Source organism: Dicentrarchus labrax, unplaced genomic scaffold (genome assembly GCF_905237075.1).
Source record: "Dicentrarchus labrax unplaced genomic scaffold, dlabrax2021, whole genome shotgun sequence".
Lineage (NCBI taxonomy): Eukaryota > Metazoa > Chordata > Actinopteri > Moronidae > Dicentrarchus > Dicentrarchus labrax.
The window spans coordinates 26,125,658-26,141,240 of NW_026136711.1; the positions used below are offsets into that span (position 1 = coordinate 26,125,658).

At 41.0% G+C, this 15,583-nt stretch overlaps 1 protein-coding gene across 1 annotated transcript; it reads left to right on the plus strand.

Moving 5' to 3' along the window:
- The first annotated feature begins 252 nt into the window (after window positions 1-252).
- znfx1 (zinc finger, NFX1-type containing 1) lies at window positions 253-13,677 on the plus strand. The gene is made up of 17 exons (XM_051413616.1): window positions 253-848; window positions 1,070-1,304; window positions 1,462-1,814; window positions 1,913-2,092; window positions 2,261-2,367; window positions 3,227-3,465; window positions 3,611-3,742; window positions 4,032-4,180; window positions 4,421-4,564; window positions 4,676-4,793; window positions 6,026-6,267; window positions 7,042-7,181; window positions 7,649-7,781; window positions 7,919-8,086; window positions 9,986-10,096; window positions 10,292-10,387; window positions 10,529-13,677. The coding sequence occupies exons 1-17, from the start codon at window positions 366-368 to the stop codon at window positions 12,980-12,982; spliced, it is 5,484 nt and encodes a 1,827-aa protein (XP_051269576.1). The 5' UTR covers window positions 253-365; the 3' UTR covers window positions 12,983-13,677.
- The last annotated feature ends 1,906 nt before the right edge of the window (window positions 13,678-15,583 follow it).

A 15,583-nucleotide genomic window follows, 5' to 3' on the forward strand; every position in this document is an offset into this window, starting at 1 on the left:
GAGGAGTAGGTGATGGGATGCGTGGGAGAGGCAGAGGAAGAGGAGGAGACCCAGGTAGAGGGGGTGAAAGAGGTGCAGCAAGAGAAGGCAGGGATGAAGCAAGAGGTGAAGGGGCACAATGGAGAGGTAGAGGAGGAAGAGGAGGAGGAGCAGCAGGTGCAGGCAGAGGGGGCACCAGAGATGCAGGAAGACAGGGAGGAGGAGCCAGACCGAGAGGAGGAGGAGGAGGAGGAGGAGGAGGAGGAGGAGGAGGAAGAGGAGGATGGAGGGGGAGAGGCGGAAATGGAGGTGAAAGGGCAGAGAGAGGGGATGTGGGAAGAATTGGAGAGCATGCTGCAGATGAAAGAGAAGGGGCGAGAAGGGGGATGGCAGAAATGGGTGTAAGGAGAGGAGGATATAGTGTGGATAGAAGAGGAGGTAGAGGGGGTGAAAGAAGAGATGGTGTGAGAGACAGACAAGAGAGGAATGGAGGAAGATCTAATTCCACAGGCAGAGTTGGGGCGCCACAGGGCAACGGACTGGGCTATAAAACACTGGAAGAACTCTCTCAAAAAGACCCATCTGTAGTGGCCATCACCCTGTCCGCTAAACCCGCCCTACGAGATGTCCTAAATGAGACAACAATGAGGAAGGACCTTGTCGAACTCCTCTGCCTGGTGCTGAGTAAAGCCTTCAAAGCACGGACAGACAGAGGCACCCTGCAGCACCTGGCCGGCATCATAAAAGATTCAGGGTTCTTCCGCGCCGTCCTGCCCTTCTATCTTGTGGGCATGGAGTCAGAGTTCAATGCTGAGCGCAGAGCACAATACCCACAACATCTGGAAAACATCCTGGCTATTCTGTCAGAGGTAAATATAGGAAAGAATGAACAAAGAAACCAATTAGTCTGTATATATAATTAAAGGATAAGGGAAGGAATACATGGACAAATACACAGTGAGTGTAACTCAGTGAGTTTACACTGACATAACTGAGTAGACCCTGAGACCCTGCTTATTTCTGTTAACAATTCCAATTAGTCATTAAAAATGTATATATTGACTAACTATCATCAATATCTGCTTATTAGGTCCTCAGCATATTCCCTGCTAGCTCTGTCCAGGTAGTGAGGTTGCTACTGACGCAGCTCCAAGCCTCCATCAACAGCCTGAAAACATCAGGAGTGGAAATCCAACCTCAAGTTGAGGAGAGTGTGGAGGGTCTTCATGTCCTGATCAGGCACCTTCAGGAGAAATCCAGGGAGGGTACCCTGCGCTCAGACAAGGACACTTATGCCCTCCTAACCCCAGGAGTTGATAATCCAGGTAATGGTATTCTTAGATATTTTTACTGACATGCCTTACCCTGCCCTAAAAACCAACACTGAAAAATAACCAGAAAATATTTTAGGTTGTTTTTAAAATTACCACACAGTTTTATAGAAATGTGAGTAACTGAAAAGTCCTACTATTTCTAATCCAGGTGAAGAAGACCAGCAAGATTACAGGACCATACCCATATACCCAACTCATGAGGAGCTCCACCAGGCCGCCAGGCCCTTCCTTAGACCTAACCTCACCTCTCAGCGCTACACAAACACCCACATCTACCTTGACACGCACTTCCGGCTGCTGAGAGAGGACTTTGTGCGGCCACTCCGTGAGGGGATCCAGCAATTGCTTTGGAACCAAATGGCCATGGGAAGAAATGACAATCCGCTGAAGAAGAAACGCTTTGACGATATCAGAGTATATTGTGACACAAGACTGGTGGTGCCCAAATGCACACACACTGGCCTTGCCTACATCGTCCAGTTCGACATTCAGCCACTTATGGTTAGCCTCTGAATTGATTTAGATGTTTATTACATTCAGTATTGGGAAGACAAATATTAACACGTACACCAATAATACTTCCTCCGTCTTTCCTACAGTTTGTGCGCTGGCAGAACTCCAAGAGGCTGATCTACGGTTCCCTGGTCTGCCTGTCTTCTGACAATTTTGAGACATTTTTGTTTGCCACAGTGTCAGATCGGGATCCCAAAGACCTGCAGAAGGGACAGGTCCAGATTAGCTTTACTGAAGAAAGCAGATTGATGTTGGCTGGAATTCAGGTGGGGCAGTAAATGATGTGCAGTTGTTGATAAGAAAAGAATGCATATGACAAAATATTAAAACCAGCTTTCAGTATAACTATTGCAGCTCTAATGGATAGGTGCAGGGTTCATGGTTTTATAGATTTTAACAGATAAACAAAGAACTAAACTTGATTTATCTCACAGAAAGATCAGTTGTTCCTGATGGTTGAGACTACTGCCTACTTTGAGGCCTATCGTTACGTTCTAGATGGCCTACAGGAGCAAGAGGAGGACAGTCTGCCCTTTCAGAGGTAAGAATGTGTGTTTGTGTGCTTTGAAGTTTTACATTTTACCATGAAGGTCATAGTTTTTACATAATCCCACAGCACTTTCAAAACAAGCTCACATGTAGATTTTTCAAAGGGCGTTTGGGGGAGAAACGGTATAAAGCGAGTTCAGCAATCACGTTTTTAATTGGCATGAGTTAATCATACCGCTATGCTATTCCCAAAAAGCTGCCACGCATGGTTGAGTTCAAAAGTTTGGTTGTCTGCAGTCCCAGTGCCCTTCATAGATACCACAAAGTAATGTCTTAGATGAGACATTTTGTTGGCCATCTGTCTCCCAGACTTCTCTCCTGTGAATACCTGAAACAACTTTAAACTGTTTTTACTTCAAAACTGCACCATGGGAGTTATCAGCCACATATTCACACAGTGTAGCCTAGTCACCCTTTTGTACATAAAATGTATGTTTTTGTCAATGGTAGATACTGATTTGGGTCAGTATTGTGGTGCAAACAGTGTAGCTTAGTAGCCAACTTTAGATAGATATTGCTGTGTGATTCAACATTATTGAGTCAGTTGAGCAACTGTAGGACTCTACTAGTGCTAGTATTACCTTATGTTTTAACATTTATCATTATTTTGTAAGTGTTTTTGTAGCCACAATGGCAGCTGTAGGCTCACTTTAATGATGAAAGCAAATTATGCTTTTACATGTTTATTGCAGTGGATTGTACTGTAGGTTTTTAATTGGAACCTTTTTAAAAAAACCTTTGAAATAAGAAGATATTAATAAGAATCTATTAATGATAAGTCTCCATATCCTCCTATTACACAGATAGTAAAAGCTAAAAGATGTAATCCTACCTAATCCTAATTCTTCCAGGTACATAGTGGAGTGCAGCACAGACGTGCATCCCCCAGCTTATCTGCGAAGAAGAGATACTTATGACCTGTCATCCATTGCTGACCCTGACTACAAGGACCACATACGGCCCTTTCACAGCCGGGACGAAAAGGCCTGGCCAGGAATGGAGGAGCTGGGGCTGGATGAGTCTCAAATGCAAGCCTTCCAGCTGGCCCTGACGAAGGAGCTGGCCATCATACAGGGACCTCCTGGCACTGGTGAGACATTGAAAAGGCATTGTTGGAAGGATGACTTCATTTGTGAATGAAAAGTGTAGCGTTTATTTCCCACATTTGCGGAAAAACAAAATCCAAAGAATTTCCCTTCTAAAATGAGGCTACTCTGTTTCTTTCATTTTCTCAGGAAAAACCTACGTTGGCCTTAAGATTGCTCAGGCTCTGTTGACCAATCAGGAACTTTGGAGAAGTAAATTGGACACAGTTCCAATGCTGGTAGTGTGTTACACCAACCATGCCCTGGATCAGTTCCTTGAGGGTAAGCAGTGATTCATAATAATATCAGATTCATTTTGTGGTTTGGGATTTAAAAACATGGCCTCTTGTCAATGTCATATATTTCTAATTCAAACAACAATTCTTCTGAGCTGTATTTGTTAATGTGCTGAAATGTTTGTTAAAGGGTCACAAACATTGACTTCAAGTTTCTTTTGATTATTTGTCTTTACAAACTCCTGCTTGGTGGCCTTAAATGGACAATGTTAAAAACAAATAAGCTTTCTGTTGTGCTGGATGTGATGTGCATTTGGTTTGTCTCTGCATATAAGGTATTCATAAATTTCTGAAAGACGGCATAGTGAGAGTGGGGGGCCGCAGCAACAGTGAGATCCTGAAGCGTTTCAATCTAAGGGAGCTGACCCACTCGGCTAACTTCAAACGTTCGCTGCCGTCTCACCTGCGTAATGCATTTAATGAGGTGAGCTCATGCTGACTGACCTACGATGTGACTCTTACAAGTTAACTTTATGTTTCAAGTTGCTTCCCCACTTTATTTTCATGCAAAGCAAAATGTGAGAATGTACAAAAGAATATAATAGATTTGAATAATTCCAAATAATTTAGCTGGTTATACTCATCACTTTACTGCATTATATCACACACATTCTTATTTAATTTCTCCACCTAATCGCTGTAGTGTTCATGACCTGTTTAACAGATTTACAAGCAGCTGTGTCAGGAGGAGAGGGGAATCGAGATGCACAGTATGAGGCTGGAGTGTTCTCTGAAAGGTGTCCTACGTGAATACTTCTTACAGAAGTACATTTTGGGCAGACACTGGGACAGTCTGCACCAACCACCTGTGAGTCATACTGAATGAAAAATACACATTTCATGTATTTATGTAACCTGAGCGAGACATAATAAATTAGGTAACAAACTCATCCGTTCGTGTTTATGAAATAATTTGCAGACACAGGATGGTTTTGAGATCTGGACTGAGAAGAAGCCCAGTTTGATGATGGATTGGTTGGGTTTGGGTTCCACCACCTTCCTGCAGAGGGAGACAGAGAATGCAAATGGAAATGAAGGTAAGGCTTAAACTGTAAGTGGTGCTTGACTGAAACGGTGTAAGAGGATCCAGCTTCTTTTCACTGATAGTGTATAAACAGCGCCTCAAAACTACAACTATGTTAGCTTGAATTTAACAACATTCCCTCCACAAATGCCTTTTTCTAATTTAGTTAATTTTCTAATTATTTTAACAAACCCCTTACACAGGTGGTAAAGATACATTTGTATTGTAACTGTCTGCATGTTCATAATACAGAAGTGATAACAGAAGATCTACTGTTGTTTTTGTAAAGTCATTTCACCTCACTATTGTTGGATTGCAATGGAAATGATATTGACTACTGCATTAAAGAAGTAATGAAGTCAAATGCATTATCAACCAGCAGACACATAAGACCTGTACTGATTTTAATGGCACTCCATTACAGATTGATTTAAATGGCTGAGACAGAATTGCAAATGGACTTAATTTATAATAATTCAACTGAACTGTTCATTTGATATAACCTAATTTGTGATAAAATGTGTGCTGAAATGGAAAATACAACCTTAGTGAGGAGCAGCTCTCTCTCTAATTGCCCTTCTTCATATTAAATTGATGTGATCCGTGTTTGCTTAGCACCTCAGTGTTCATTGCAACTGAAGTTAGGCTTTTTGCAATAAGCCCTGCTTTTTGTAGCCTGTTTTCTGGAATCTACCCCGGTTAACAGTTATTTGTTGTCTTTTATTGCATTTGTTATGATTGTGGTGCAATTGGATAAAGCTTGAATTCTCCTGACAAATATTAGTTTCAAATTTACTTTTTAAAATTAAACTGAATTCTGTCATTATAGTTTTACTCCCAGTCCACAGCTGTTTGTCTGAACACCAGCTGCTAAACAAGGTAGCCCTTGTTTAGCAGTCTGCAAACCAGCTGAAATGAATACTTAAGAGCTCCAAAAATGGCAAAATAACTATCAAAGTCTAAACTCTACACAGCTCCAGCTGGATTTTGCAGCTAGCAATAATAAATAATCCACCACCCCGTTCAGGTACACCATTTCTGAAGGCTCTATAAATCATGAAGCTGACTGATATGGTCTGTCTCTTAACTCACTTGTTATTTTGTTTTTCTGTATTTTAGCACATTTTCTTGTGTGGTATTACGCTCCATGCTACTTTATAAGTTGTCAATGTCCTAAAACTCAGTACATTTATTGTGCTGGTGAATGAAATCATTCTCATACTGATTCTTACTGCAATGTGTTAGATATAGAAGCAGAGGAAGCAGAAGAAGAAGAGGACCTCATTGAAATCGCAGAGGAAGCAGATCTTATCCAGGCGGAGCGGATTATTGAAGACAACATTGGTCCCAGAGCTGGAAGAAGAGATAGAGATAGAAGAAACAAGGGAGACACTCAGGAGGTTGTCAGAGAAGTCGAAGAACTAATGCTGGCAATGAACTTGGATAAATCTGAAATACGGGCTGAGCAGAGCGAGGAAGGATTTGAGGTAAAATTAAGAGAAGTTTCATGTAGAGATTGGAGTGAGTTTAACATTTTTGCAATCCCTATTCAGACAGATTCAGACATTTAGAGCTAAAGTACGGTTTGAGAGCAGTACATATATGCCCCTGCTTACAGTAAATCTAAAAGCTTTCAAGTAGATCCATAAATGTACAGGTGTTGCACTGTAAACTTCAAGGTACCCTGTAGAGTTTACATTATATGTATCCATGTTTGCTTGCTAGCAGTCTTTATCTTACGTACTTTTGTTGCCACATTGTTTTATGTCTTTGCACACTATTGCCATCGAGTGTTCATCATTGGAATAGCCTGAGAAACTGAGTAGGACTGTTACTTTTGAGTACCAAATACTCACCAACTATCCTGAAAAGCTGCTTTGAAAAGATTGTAGCTTGCTGGTTTCCACAGGAGAATCAGTTTAAATTCACAGCAGAGTCACAGAAAGAAACTTCAAACATCCATGAAAACTTCTTAAACCTCCCATGCACTATAATCTGCTTCTCTGTCACTGATTCATATCTTTACTATGTTCCAGACAGTCATACTTTACCCAGAACATACTGTAGCTATCTACAGTACCTCTGTGTCAATGCTGTTGCCTCTTCACCCTTTTAATGTTGGTTTTGAAACAGACCAAGAGAATGCCCCGTTCTGTTTCAATTACAGAGAAACAAAAGTGCGACCAGATTAGTTCGTATTTAAACTATTAAAAGAAATTAGGGTCTAAAGTTAAATGCTGACCCTGTTCTGATCTTTACAGATACAGCGCAAACAGAAGAAAAAGATGAAGAGCAAAATCAGGAAAGAGGTGAGGAAGAGCTCGACTATGACTGAACTTGAGGAACATGCTGTCTTGGATATTTGGACCCTGAGCCTGCCAAACAGATGGAGACTCTATCGGTAGGTCTACATCTGTTTCATTTTTTTTCCTTTGTTCACTAACTATGTACCTCCTAGTACCTTTCTTACATTTCTGTCCTCTTTCCATACTTCTTTGTCTTTGTCTTCCTTCTTTTCCTATGCTGCCTCTCACCCCCCAAGCAGCCTTAGTCTGGTAGAAGTAGTCTATTCCCAGTGTGTATAATTAAGTCAACTAATCATCAGGAAAATGTATCCCAGAGGATACTTCTCACCTCAGAGAGCCAAGACGTAACTTCTATTACTGTGAAAACAGGACTGTAAGGACTCCTGTTTACATAATCTTAATTATCATTGAAACTAACAAATAGAGCCATTTTCTTCTAAGACAGACATATACTTCCAGATGAAGAGCAAATCATGAGAGTCTTAGAGGTCTTAGAGGCTTTCATATAATTGAATCAGTTGTCACAATGTTTTAATATTATTAGTTTGTTTTGTTTCTTCAGGTTGTGGGTGGCGCGCTACAGGGCAGAACTTTGCGCCAAAGTCTTCGAGTCTGAGCAGGCCTATCAGAACACAGTGGACAGATTGGCTGATGTAAAACGCCATGAGAACCTTTGCCTCCTCAAAGAAGCCACGGTACAGAAATTTGCAGTAATAAATAGTGTGAAGGATATTTCCTCCTAAAGTAGATCCTTGTTTAGTCAAAACTTAAATGATCATATGTGGTAATAGAATGAATCATGTGTAAATAAACACATGCACTGTCCATTTAGGTTATTGGCATGACAACAACAGGGGCGGCCAAGTTCCGTAAAGTTCTGCAGGAAGTGCGTCCACGTCTGGTGATAGTAGAAGAGGCTGCAGAGGTTCTTGAGGCCCACACGATCACCACACTGAGCGAAGCATGCCAACACCTCATCCTCATCGGAGACCACCAACAAGTAGGAACCCACACAAATAGACAGATCGGGCAATGATTCCTAAAACTATTGGTGGCATCTCATTTAACTCTGCATGACAGTTTGTGCGCTGGTGTATTTGAATAAATCATCATTCTCGGACTGAAATTGCCCAATTTACATGCCTAGGTGAAAATTTAAAGGACAACCTGTCATGAGAGATTTTGTGTATTTGTGTGGTTGTCGGTATGGTTGTGTGTGTTGCCTTCAGGGAAATAGCAAAAATAAAAACATTCCATGCCAACCATTACAAGAGATAGAGAAGAGAAGAGTGAGGAGTGATATGCTGGACATCATTTGACTATTACAACAACTTGTCAGGGCCTGCCAAGGACATATGGCCAGGCAGCCTGTCTAGCAATCTGCAGTATGCAATCACAACTACACACAATTCTCTCACACATCTCAATATTCTGTCCTGGTCTCATCTTGCTGGGAAACTTCTGTCTGCTCTTCTCCTAATATTTGCTCGTTGTACTATGTTTATGCATGAATTGATGCACACATTTGACTATACAAACAAACCTGACTTCAATTGTACTGAAAGTTTAACAAGTATAAGAATTAAACTTAAAATAGAGTTTGACTTCAAAATTAATTTTATTGTAACTTGGGCTTGCAAATCCATGATAATTTTTATACATCAGGTAGATCAGATTAATATAAATGTAATTTACAAATGCGCCTCAGGCTCCCTTCATTGTTTTACACCAGTGGCCATAATTTAATGTGCCAGACATGTTGACTACAAGTGCAAAATAAATCAATATTAAAATATCTCTGATTTATCAATTTAAACTACTGGATAATTAAATTAGCACAGGTGTGGTAAAAAAAAAAACACACACACACAAAAGAAAACGTATAAAGGAAAACAAGATGACGTTTTCTGATTGCGCAAATATGAGTTAATCTGTTTATTTCATGGGTTTGAAGCCATTTGACTCTATGAACAAGTGTTCAGAGCTTTTGTTTTTGTGGAGCCCAAACTTGAATCTGTGCATGTAATGGAGGTGGATGGATCACACTTTCTGAGTAAAATAAGCTTTGGCATTGTTGTGCTGTTCATTAATCACAGGTTTGGTGTTGAGTCGAGCAGAACACAATGCTTCACATTTATACTAGAATTTGTCTTGCCTCCCCCACACCCCTCCCACATACATGCACAATCACACTCTGTCCTAGCTAAAGTAGGTATACACACACACACACACACACACACACACACACACACACACACACACACACACACACACACACACACACACACACACACACACACACACACACATCACACACACACACACACATACAGGAAAAACAGTGAAAAACTTAACAGGACAGCAAAAGAAAGTTAGAGGGCATTTGCATACATTCTATATTCCCATCCAGTCACTCTAAAACTGAAACCCATGGCAGAATATTGTTTATCCCTTATAGGCTTGCTTCTGTATAAATGGTTGCTTCTACCTGTGTCTAGGAACTGTGTAATAAATGTTCAATAGCATTTACATAACTGCAAATGGCCTGATCAACACATGCATGCGACCATGAAAGACATCCCTCTATTGTTAACCTGATCTTGGGCTCTTATATATACTCAAATATGCTAATATAAGCAGTAAACCTGCCATATTATACGTAAGTTGCACAATCATGTTTCGGGTACATGTGCATATCATATGAGCTCCAAACATTACAAACGCTTTAGAAAGATGACCAAACCTGCATTAGAATATTATATTAATTATAAAAGCATATTTTCTAGCCCTAAAAGCCTCTATGTTAGGGTCACAAGACCCCAGGTTCTAATTATTTTTTACTTTTCAATAATTCATAAAAACTGAAGAGCATATGATGAAAATGTGATTTTTCTTTTAGCTGCGCCCCAGTGCCACAGTATACGAACTTGCTAAGAACTTCCACCTGGAGATGTCCATGTTTGAGAGGCTTGTGAAGATGGGACTTCCTTTTGTCAGACTCAACTACCAGGTTTGTATTTCTGCAACCGTTCACCTTATCGTAACATCTATCTATCAGTAACATGTACATGTTCAGATGATGCAAAAAAATTAAAAACATTATACTTGAATTGATGTTTGTGTGTATGTTTATAGGTGCATGCATGCATCTGTATCCATGTGATTGCCTGTTTTTGTAATGTGTCTGTTTTGGTTTGTTTTTCAGCATCGTATGAGGCCAGAAATTGCCTGTCTACTGACCCCACACATCTACTCAGAGCTGGAAAACCATCCCTCTGTTTTTGACTATGACAACATCAAGGTGCATGTCTTATTTGCTCTCATATCTGTTTACTTCCCTGTGTGGATCTTGCATGCAAGATTAAGAATATTGAATCCAAAAGCATATGATAAATATCAAAGAATAACATAGAATATGTTTTTATTAAATGCTGTCTTACAGGGCCTTAATACCAATTTATTCTTCGTGGAGCACAACCACCCAGAAGAAGAGATCAAAGATGGTAGAAGCCATCAAAACCGGCATGAGGCAATGTTTGTAGTCGCTCTTTGTCGCTATCTTCTCTTTCAAGACTACAAACCAGAGCAAATTACCATCCTCACAACCTATACTGGCCAGCTTCACTGTCTGCGCAAACTTATGCCTGCTAGCGAGTTCACAGGGGTCAAAGTTCACGTGGTGGACAAGTACCAGGGAGAGGAGAATGACATCGTCTTGTTGTCTCTGGTCCGCAGCAACCAGCAGCGTAAAGTTGGTTTTCTGAACATTCCCAATCGTGTCTGTGTAGCCTTGTCTCGTGCCAAGAAAGGTCTTTACTGTATTGGCAACAGTGCAATGCTAGGACAGGTCAAACTGTGGAGCAACATCTTCTACACCTTGAGGGAGAAGAACCAGATTGGGGATGCTCTGACTCTGTGCTGTCAGAATCATCCAGATCGACAGATAAGAGCGTCATGTGCTGAAGATTTTAAACAAGCGCCTGAGGGTGGCTGCACCCAGCCTTGCAACTTCCGTTTGGATTGTGGCCATGTTTGCTCAAGTGTCTGCCACCCCTACGACCCTGAACACAAGAAGTACAAGTGTGTCAAGAAGTGCCAGAAGATTTTATGCAAACTGGGACACAGGTGCACACTTGTGTGCCACAGAGCATGTCCAGAGAAATGTGCAGTTAAGGTTGAGAAGATCATACCCCAGTGTCAACACACGCAGATGGTTCCTTGCCACCAGGACCCGAAGACCTTTACGTGCCAGGAGCCTTGCCAGAAGTTGCTTCACTGTGAACATCCATGTGATTCAGTTTGTGGAGAACCATGCACCATTAAGTGCAAAGTGAAGGTCAACTTAAAACTAAGGTGCGGCCACAGCCAGCAAGATGCTTGCTTTTACAAAACACAAATAGAGGGGCCTGAATGTAGGACCCCTTGTAAGCATCAGCTAAAATGTGGCCATGCGTGTCGTGGTAACTGTGGCAAGTGTTATCAGGGAAGGTTCCATTTCCCATGTTTTCACCAGTGTGAGCGTCTCCTGGTTTGCTCTCACAAGTGCAGGGAGCCTTGCACTCGTGATTGCCCCCCCTGTCTGAGACCATGTGAGAACTGCTGCATCCACAGCAAGTGTATGAAGCCATGTGGACAGCCCTGTGCTCCATGCATTGAGCCCTGCGCTTCGCAGTGCCCTCATCAAAGCTGCAGTAAACTTTGCCATGAGCCATGTGATCGTCCACCATGCACCCAACCCTGTGCCAAGACCCTGGATTGCGGCCATCCATGCATAGGTCTGTGTGGAGACAAATGTCCTAAAAAATGTCGCATCTGTCATCACAATGAGGTCACAGAGATTTTCTTCGGCACAGAGGATGACCCTGAGGCTTACTTCATTGAGCTAGAGGACTGTGGGCACATCATTGAATACACAGCCATGGACACATACATGGCGATGGATGACAACCAACAGGGAAATGAAGGAGAGCAGGTTGCCATAAAACTGAAGGAATGTCCAAAGTGTCGAACTCCAATCCGCAAAAATCTACGCTATGGATCTCACATCAACAACAGTCTAGCTGAGATAGAGATGGTAAAGGTGAAGATAAATGGACGTCAGGCAGACATTGAAGCATACAGGAAGAACCTTCAAGATCAATGGAAGGACAACCTTCTCACCTATAAAATGGATCAGCAAGATGAATATATGTATATCAAGGTCCGACTGGGAAAAACGTATCTCACAGCAAATGATCTGTGGGTCTTGGAAAACAAGATGGATTTCCTAGTAAGAGTTGAAAAGCTTAAGAAGATCCAAAGTGAAAAAGTGTCATTGATGCAAAGACAACAATTGCGAAAGTATGTTGATGAGTTTGTGTGCTGGCTCACGAATGGCCACCAAAGATTCACAGACCAGCAGGTCTTTGATTTGCAGAGAGAGCTACAGAGACTCTCTCACCTGACTGAACTCAGTGCCCGTTGTGATATGGCAAACAAGAGAGGACAAAGTGCCAAAATTCAGTCTGAGGTACAAACAATAAGAGAGCTTTTGGAAAGGTCTGGCCAATTCACGGAAGAAGATGAACTCAGAGTCAAAGAAGCCATGAAGGACCTAGACAACAAGGTTCCATCCACAGGCTTGGGGATCACTGAGGAGGAGAGAAAGATGATCGTCTCGGCTATGAAAATGCCACCTGGGCACTGGTACAAATGTCCTAATGGCCATGTCTACCTTATAACAGAGTGTGGAGGTGCTACGGTGAGTCGACGCTGCACTGATTGTGATGCTACTATTGGTGGGGCCAATCACAGATTGGAAAGTAACAATCAAGTCGCCTCTGAGATGGATGGGTCACGGCACCCTGCTTGGTCTGAAGCCAACAACTTTGTAAACTTTGGTCAACTTGACCTCTAACAGCCACCTGAGAGAGGTCTGTTGTTGCCTTGCCAGTCCCATCTGTTGGAGGCAGTACCTATGAGTGGCAATAGGTTATGATTTTACAGTAATGACCACTTGAAGTTGTGCCGAACTTGCAGGAACCAAAAATTACTGTACACAGGGTAAATAAAGGGAGATAATGCAGCTGCCTATTTCACTTTGCATCAATAAAGTGCATCACTTAGGAGATGGATGGGACAGAGCACTGTTTATGAAAATCTTCTTGCATGAAATTGACTCTCGAAATCCTCTATTGAAAATACAGATCTACTTAGTATTAGAGCAATAATCTGAGACACTTCTATTAACAAATATCCACTTTGCTCAATTCTATCATAATTTTGTCACACTGTATTGACTTGTAGTTCATGGAAGCTTTAACATTTGCTGCTTTAGCCATACTAGTTATGTTTTAAAAATGCTTTGCTTGTACCAAGGATCTATAACATGTCAAAGAAAATATTATGGGTTATAGTTTTTAATGCTAAATTATTTAGTCAAATATCTACTTTGACCCTTTCATTTGTTCAAGCCTCTTTGTGTAAGTAATAGTTGTCCTGTGCCTTAACAATAGGTGGCAGTAAAACACTGTAAAAGAAAATACAGATAAATGATTTGATAGTTATGCTTGCAACTTGCTCAAATGGAATAAAACGTATGTGAATCTTGAAGCATGTTCTTGTTTAATTTTTACACACACTATAATGTAAGAAAGGCCATCAAGGTGAGCCGCACGTTCTGTAATTATTTATTTTTTTAATGTGCCTGCATTAGGCTGAGAATATTAAGCTTAGCAGACATGATTAACGTGAACTTGTAATGCTGCTACAAGATATGCATATGTAGAAAAGCTCACAACTAGGGTTGCTGTTCTGTAGAAATCTCAACAAACTAATATATGGGAAAACAATCATCAACATTAAAACAAATATAAATTATCTCTCACCACACACATACACACTCAACTGGTATCAGTAAGGGTTAATCATTCGTGTCTAACAGGACATCATTGGCCATGAAACCAAAGAACAACCCTGAAATAGCTACAATTCCTCTTCACTACTGTACAGGACCCACAGTCGCTGAGTTTCATTTTGGCATTTTGTAACAGCTTGCATCACTTTATTACATGATGAATGTGTCCCTGTCACAAAACCAGCTCCAATGCAAACTGTGGCGTCTGCAAGGGAGAAAAAAAAGAACAACAAAAATTTGCTGTCAAGACAAGTGCTCAAATTGAGCAAACTTTAAAAGGGTGCCACTCTTTCAGTATTTATAGGATTCAAGCACTGGGCTGAGAGAGAGTTGGACTAAAGGAGGCACTGCAGAAAAATGGTAATATCCTACAGGGTGGACTGTCTCATCTATCATGTCAGGTGGCCTTAAAATATGTTATTGTCAGAGTTTCAGCTAGTCTGGCCCTGCAGTAAAAACTACCAGGTTACCCCCCACATCCCCTCCACACACTGTACAATATATGGTTTGATTACTGTCTCTAGCAGAACTGATAAGCCTGTGTGGGTGGAAAAAGCATCACTGAAACAAGGAGGAGCTGACACACTAAGCAGTGATCTGTGAAAAGAAATGACTGCAGGGAATCTAAAAGGTAAAACATTTTTAAAGGAGTACTCGCTTTAAAGGTGCCATCTACAATTTTTCCACATGTTAGAACTACAACAAAGATGACAGTGCAACTAATTTAGTCTTTGTGAAGTTGTCACACCCTTTTTAAGGCAACAGTAAAAATGTTAACTAAGTCCAGTAACATGAACACAAAGATGTGACTCAGGTTAGCTTGATGAGACTGGAACTGTCAACCAGACAGGTACAGCAATTAACCTAAGCCAAATGTGAATTGTTCCAATCCTTGAATTTAAAAATAACAATTTACACTATGAGCTACCTTTGCCCTTATTAGTAAATGCGTAGTAAAAGAGTGGAAGCTAAATGACACATCAGTATCACGTCACCATCAACCGTTACTAGCCACAGTGAGCAAGCTCACTGTCCGAGGTCAGGTGGATACATTTAATGGCATGTTCCAAACTTGCCGATGCAAGGCAAAGAAATGTAAATTGTCAAACCATTTTAGAGCAAGTAGACTGAAATACGTGTTCATTTTATCTAAAAGACAGCTGAGAATATACTTCATATTCAGTGATCACTGTCCATTGCAAACAGTGTTAATGTAATTTTTCTTTAAACACTAATGCACAGATGCTTTTATATTTACAGTTCAGAAGTTGTTAGTACTTTAATATCCACCCTTCATGCATGTGTGACACTGGATGTGTGTCTTATCTCACAGCAAAAGGTGACAACATCAGGTGCTTGAAACTGACTGTTGAATAAACTTTGAAAGATTCAGTTCATACAGAAGTGGCAAAGCAAGCTTCAATATTTCATCATCTTTATGCTGAATTTGAACAGGAGTTTACATTGAAAGTATCTTTTGTATGAGAACTGAAATTACAGACAGTTTATTTGAAACTTGGGTTTGCAGAAATCTCCAAGGCCACTGTTAAATATAAAGGCTTGCATAGTCAGAGAGTCTTTTATAATAATTGTTTGAATGCA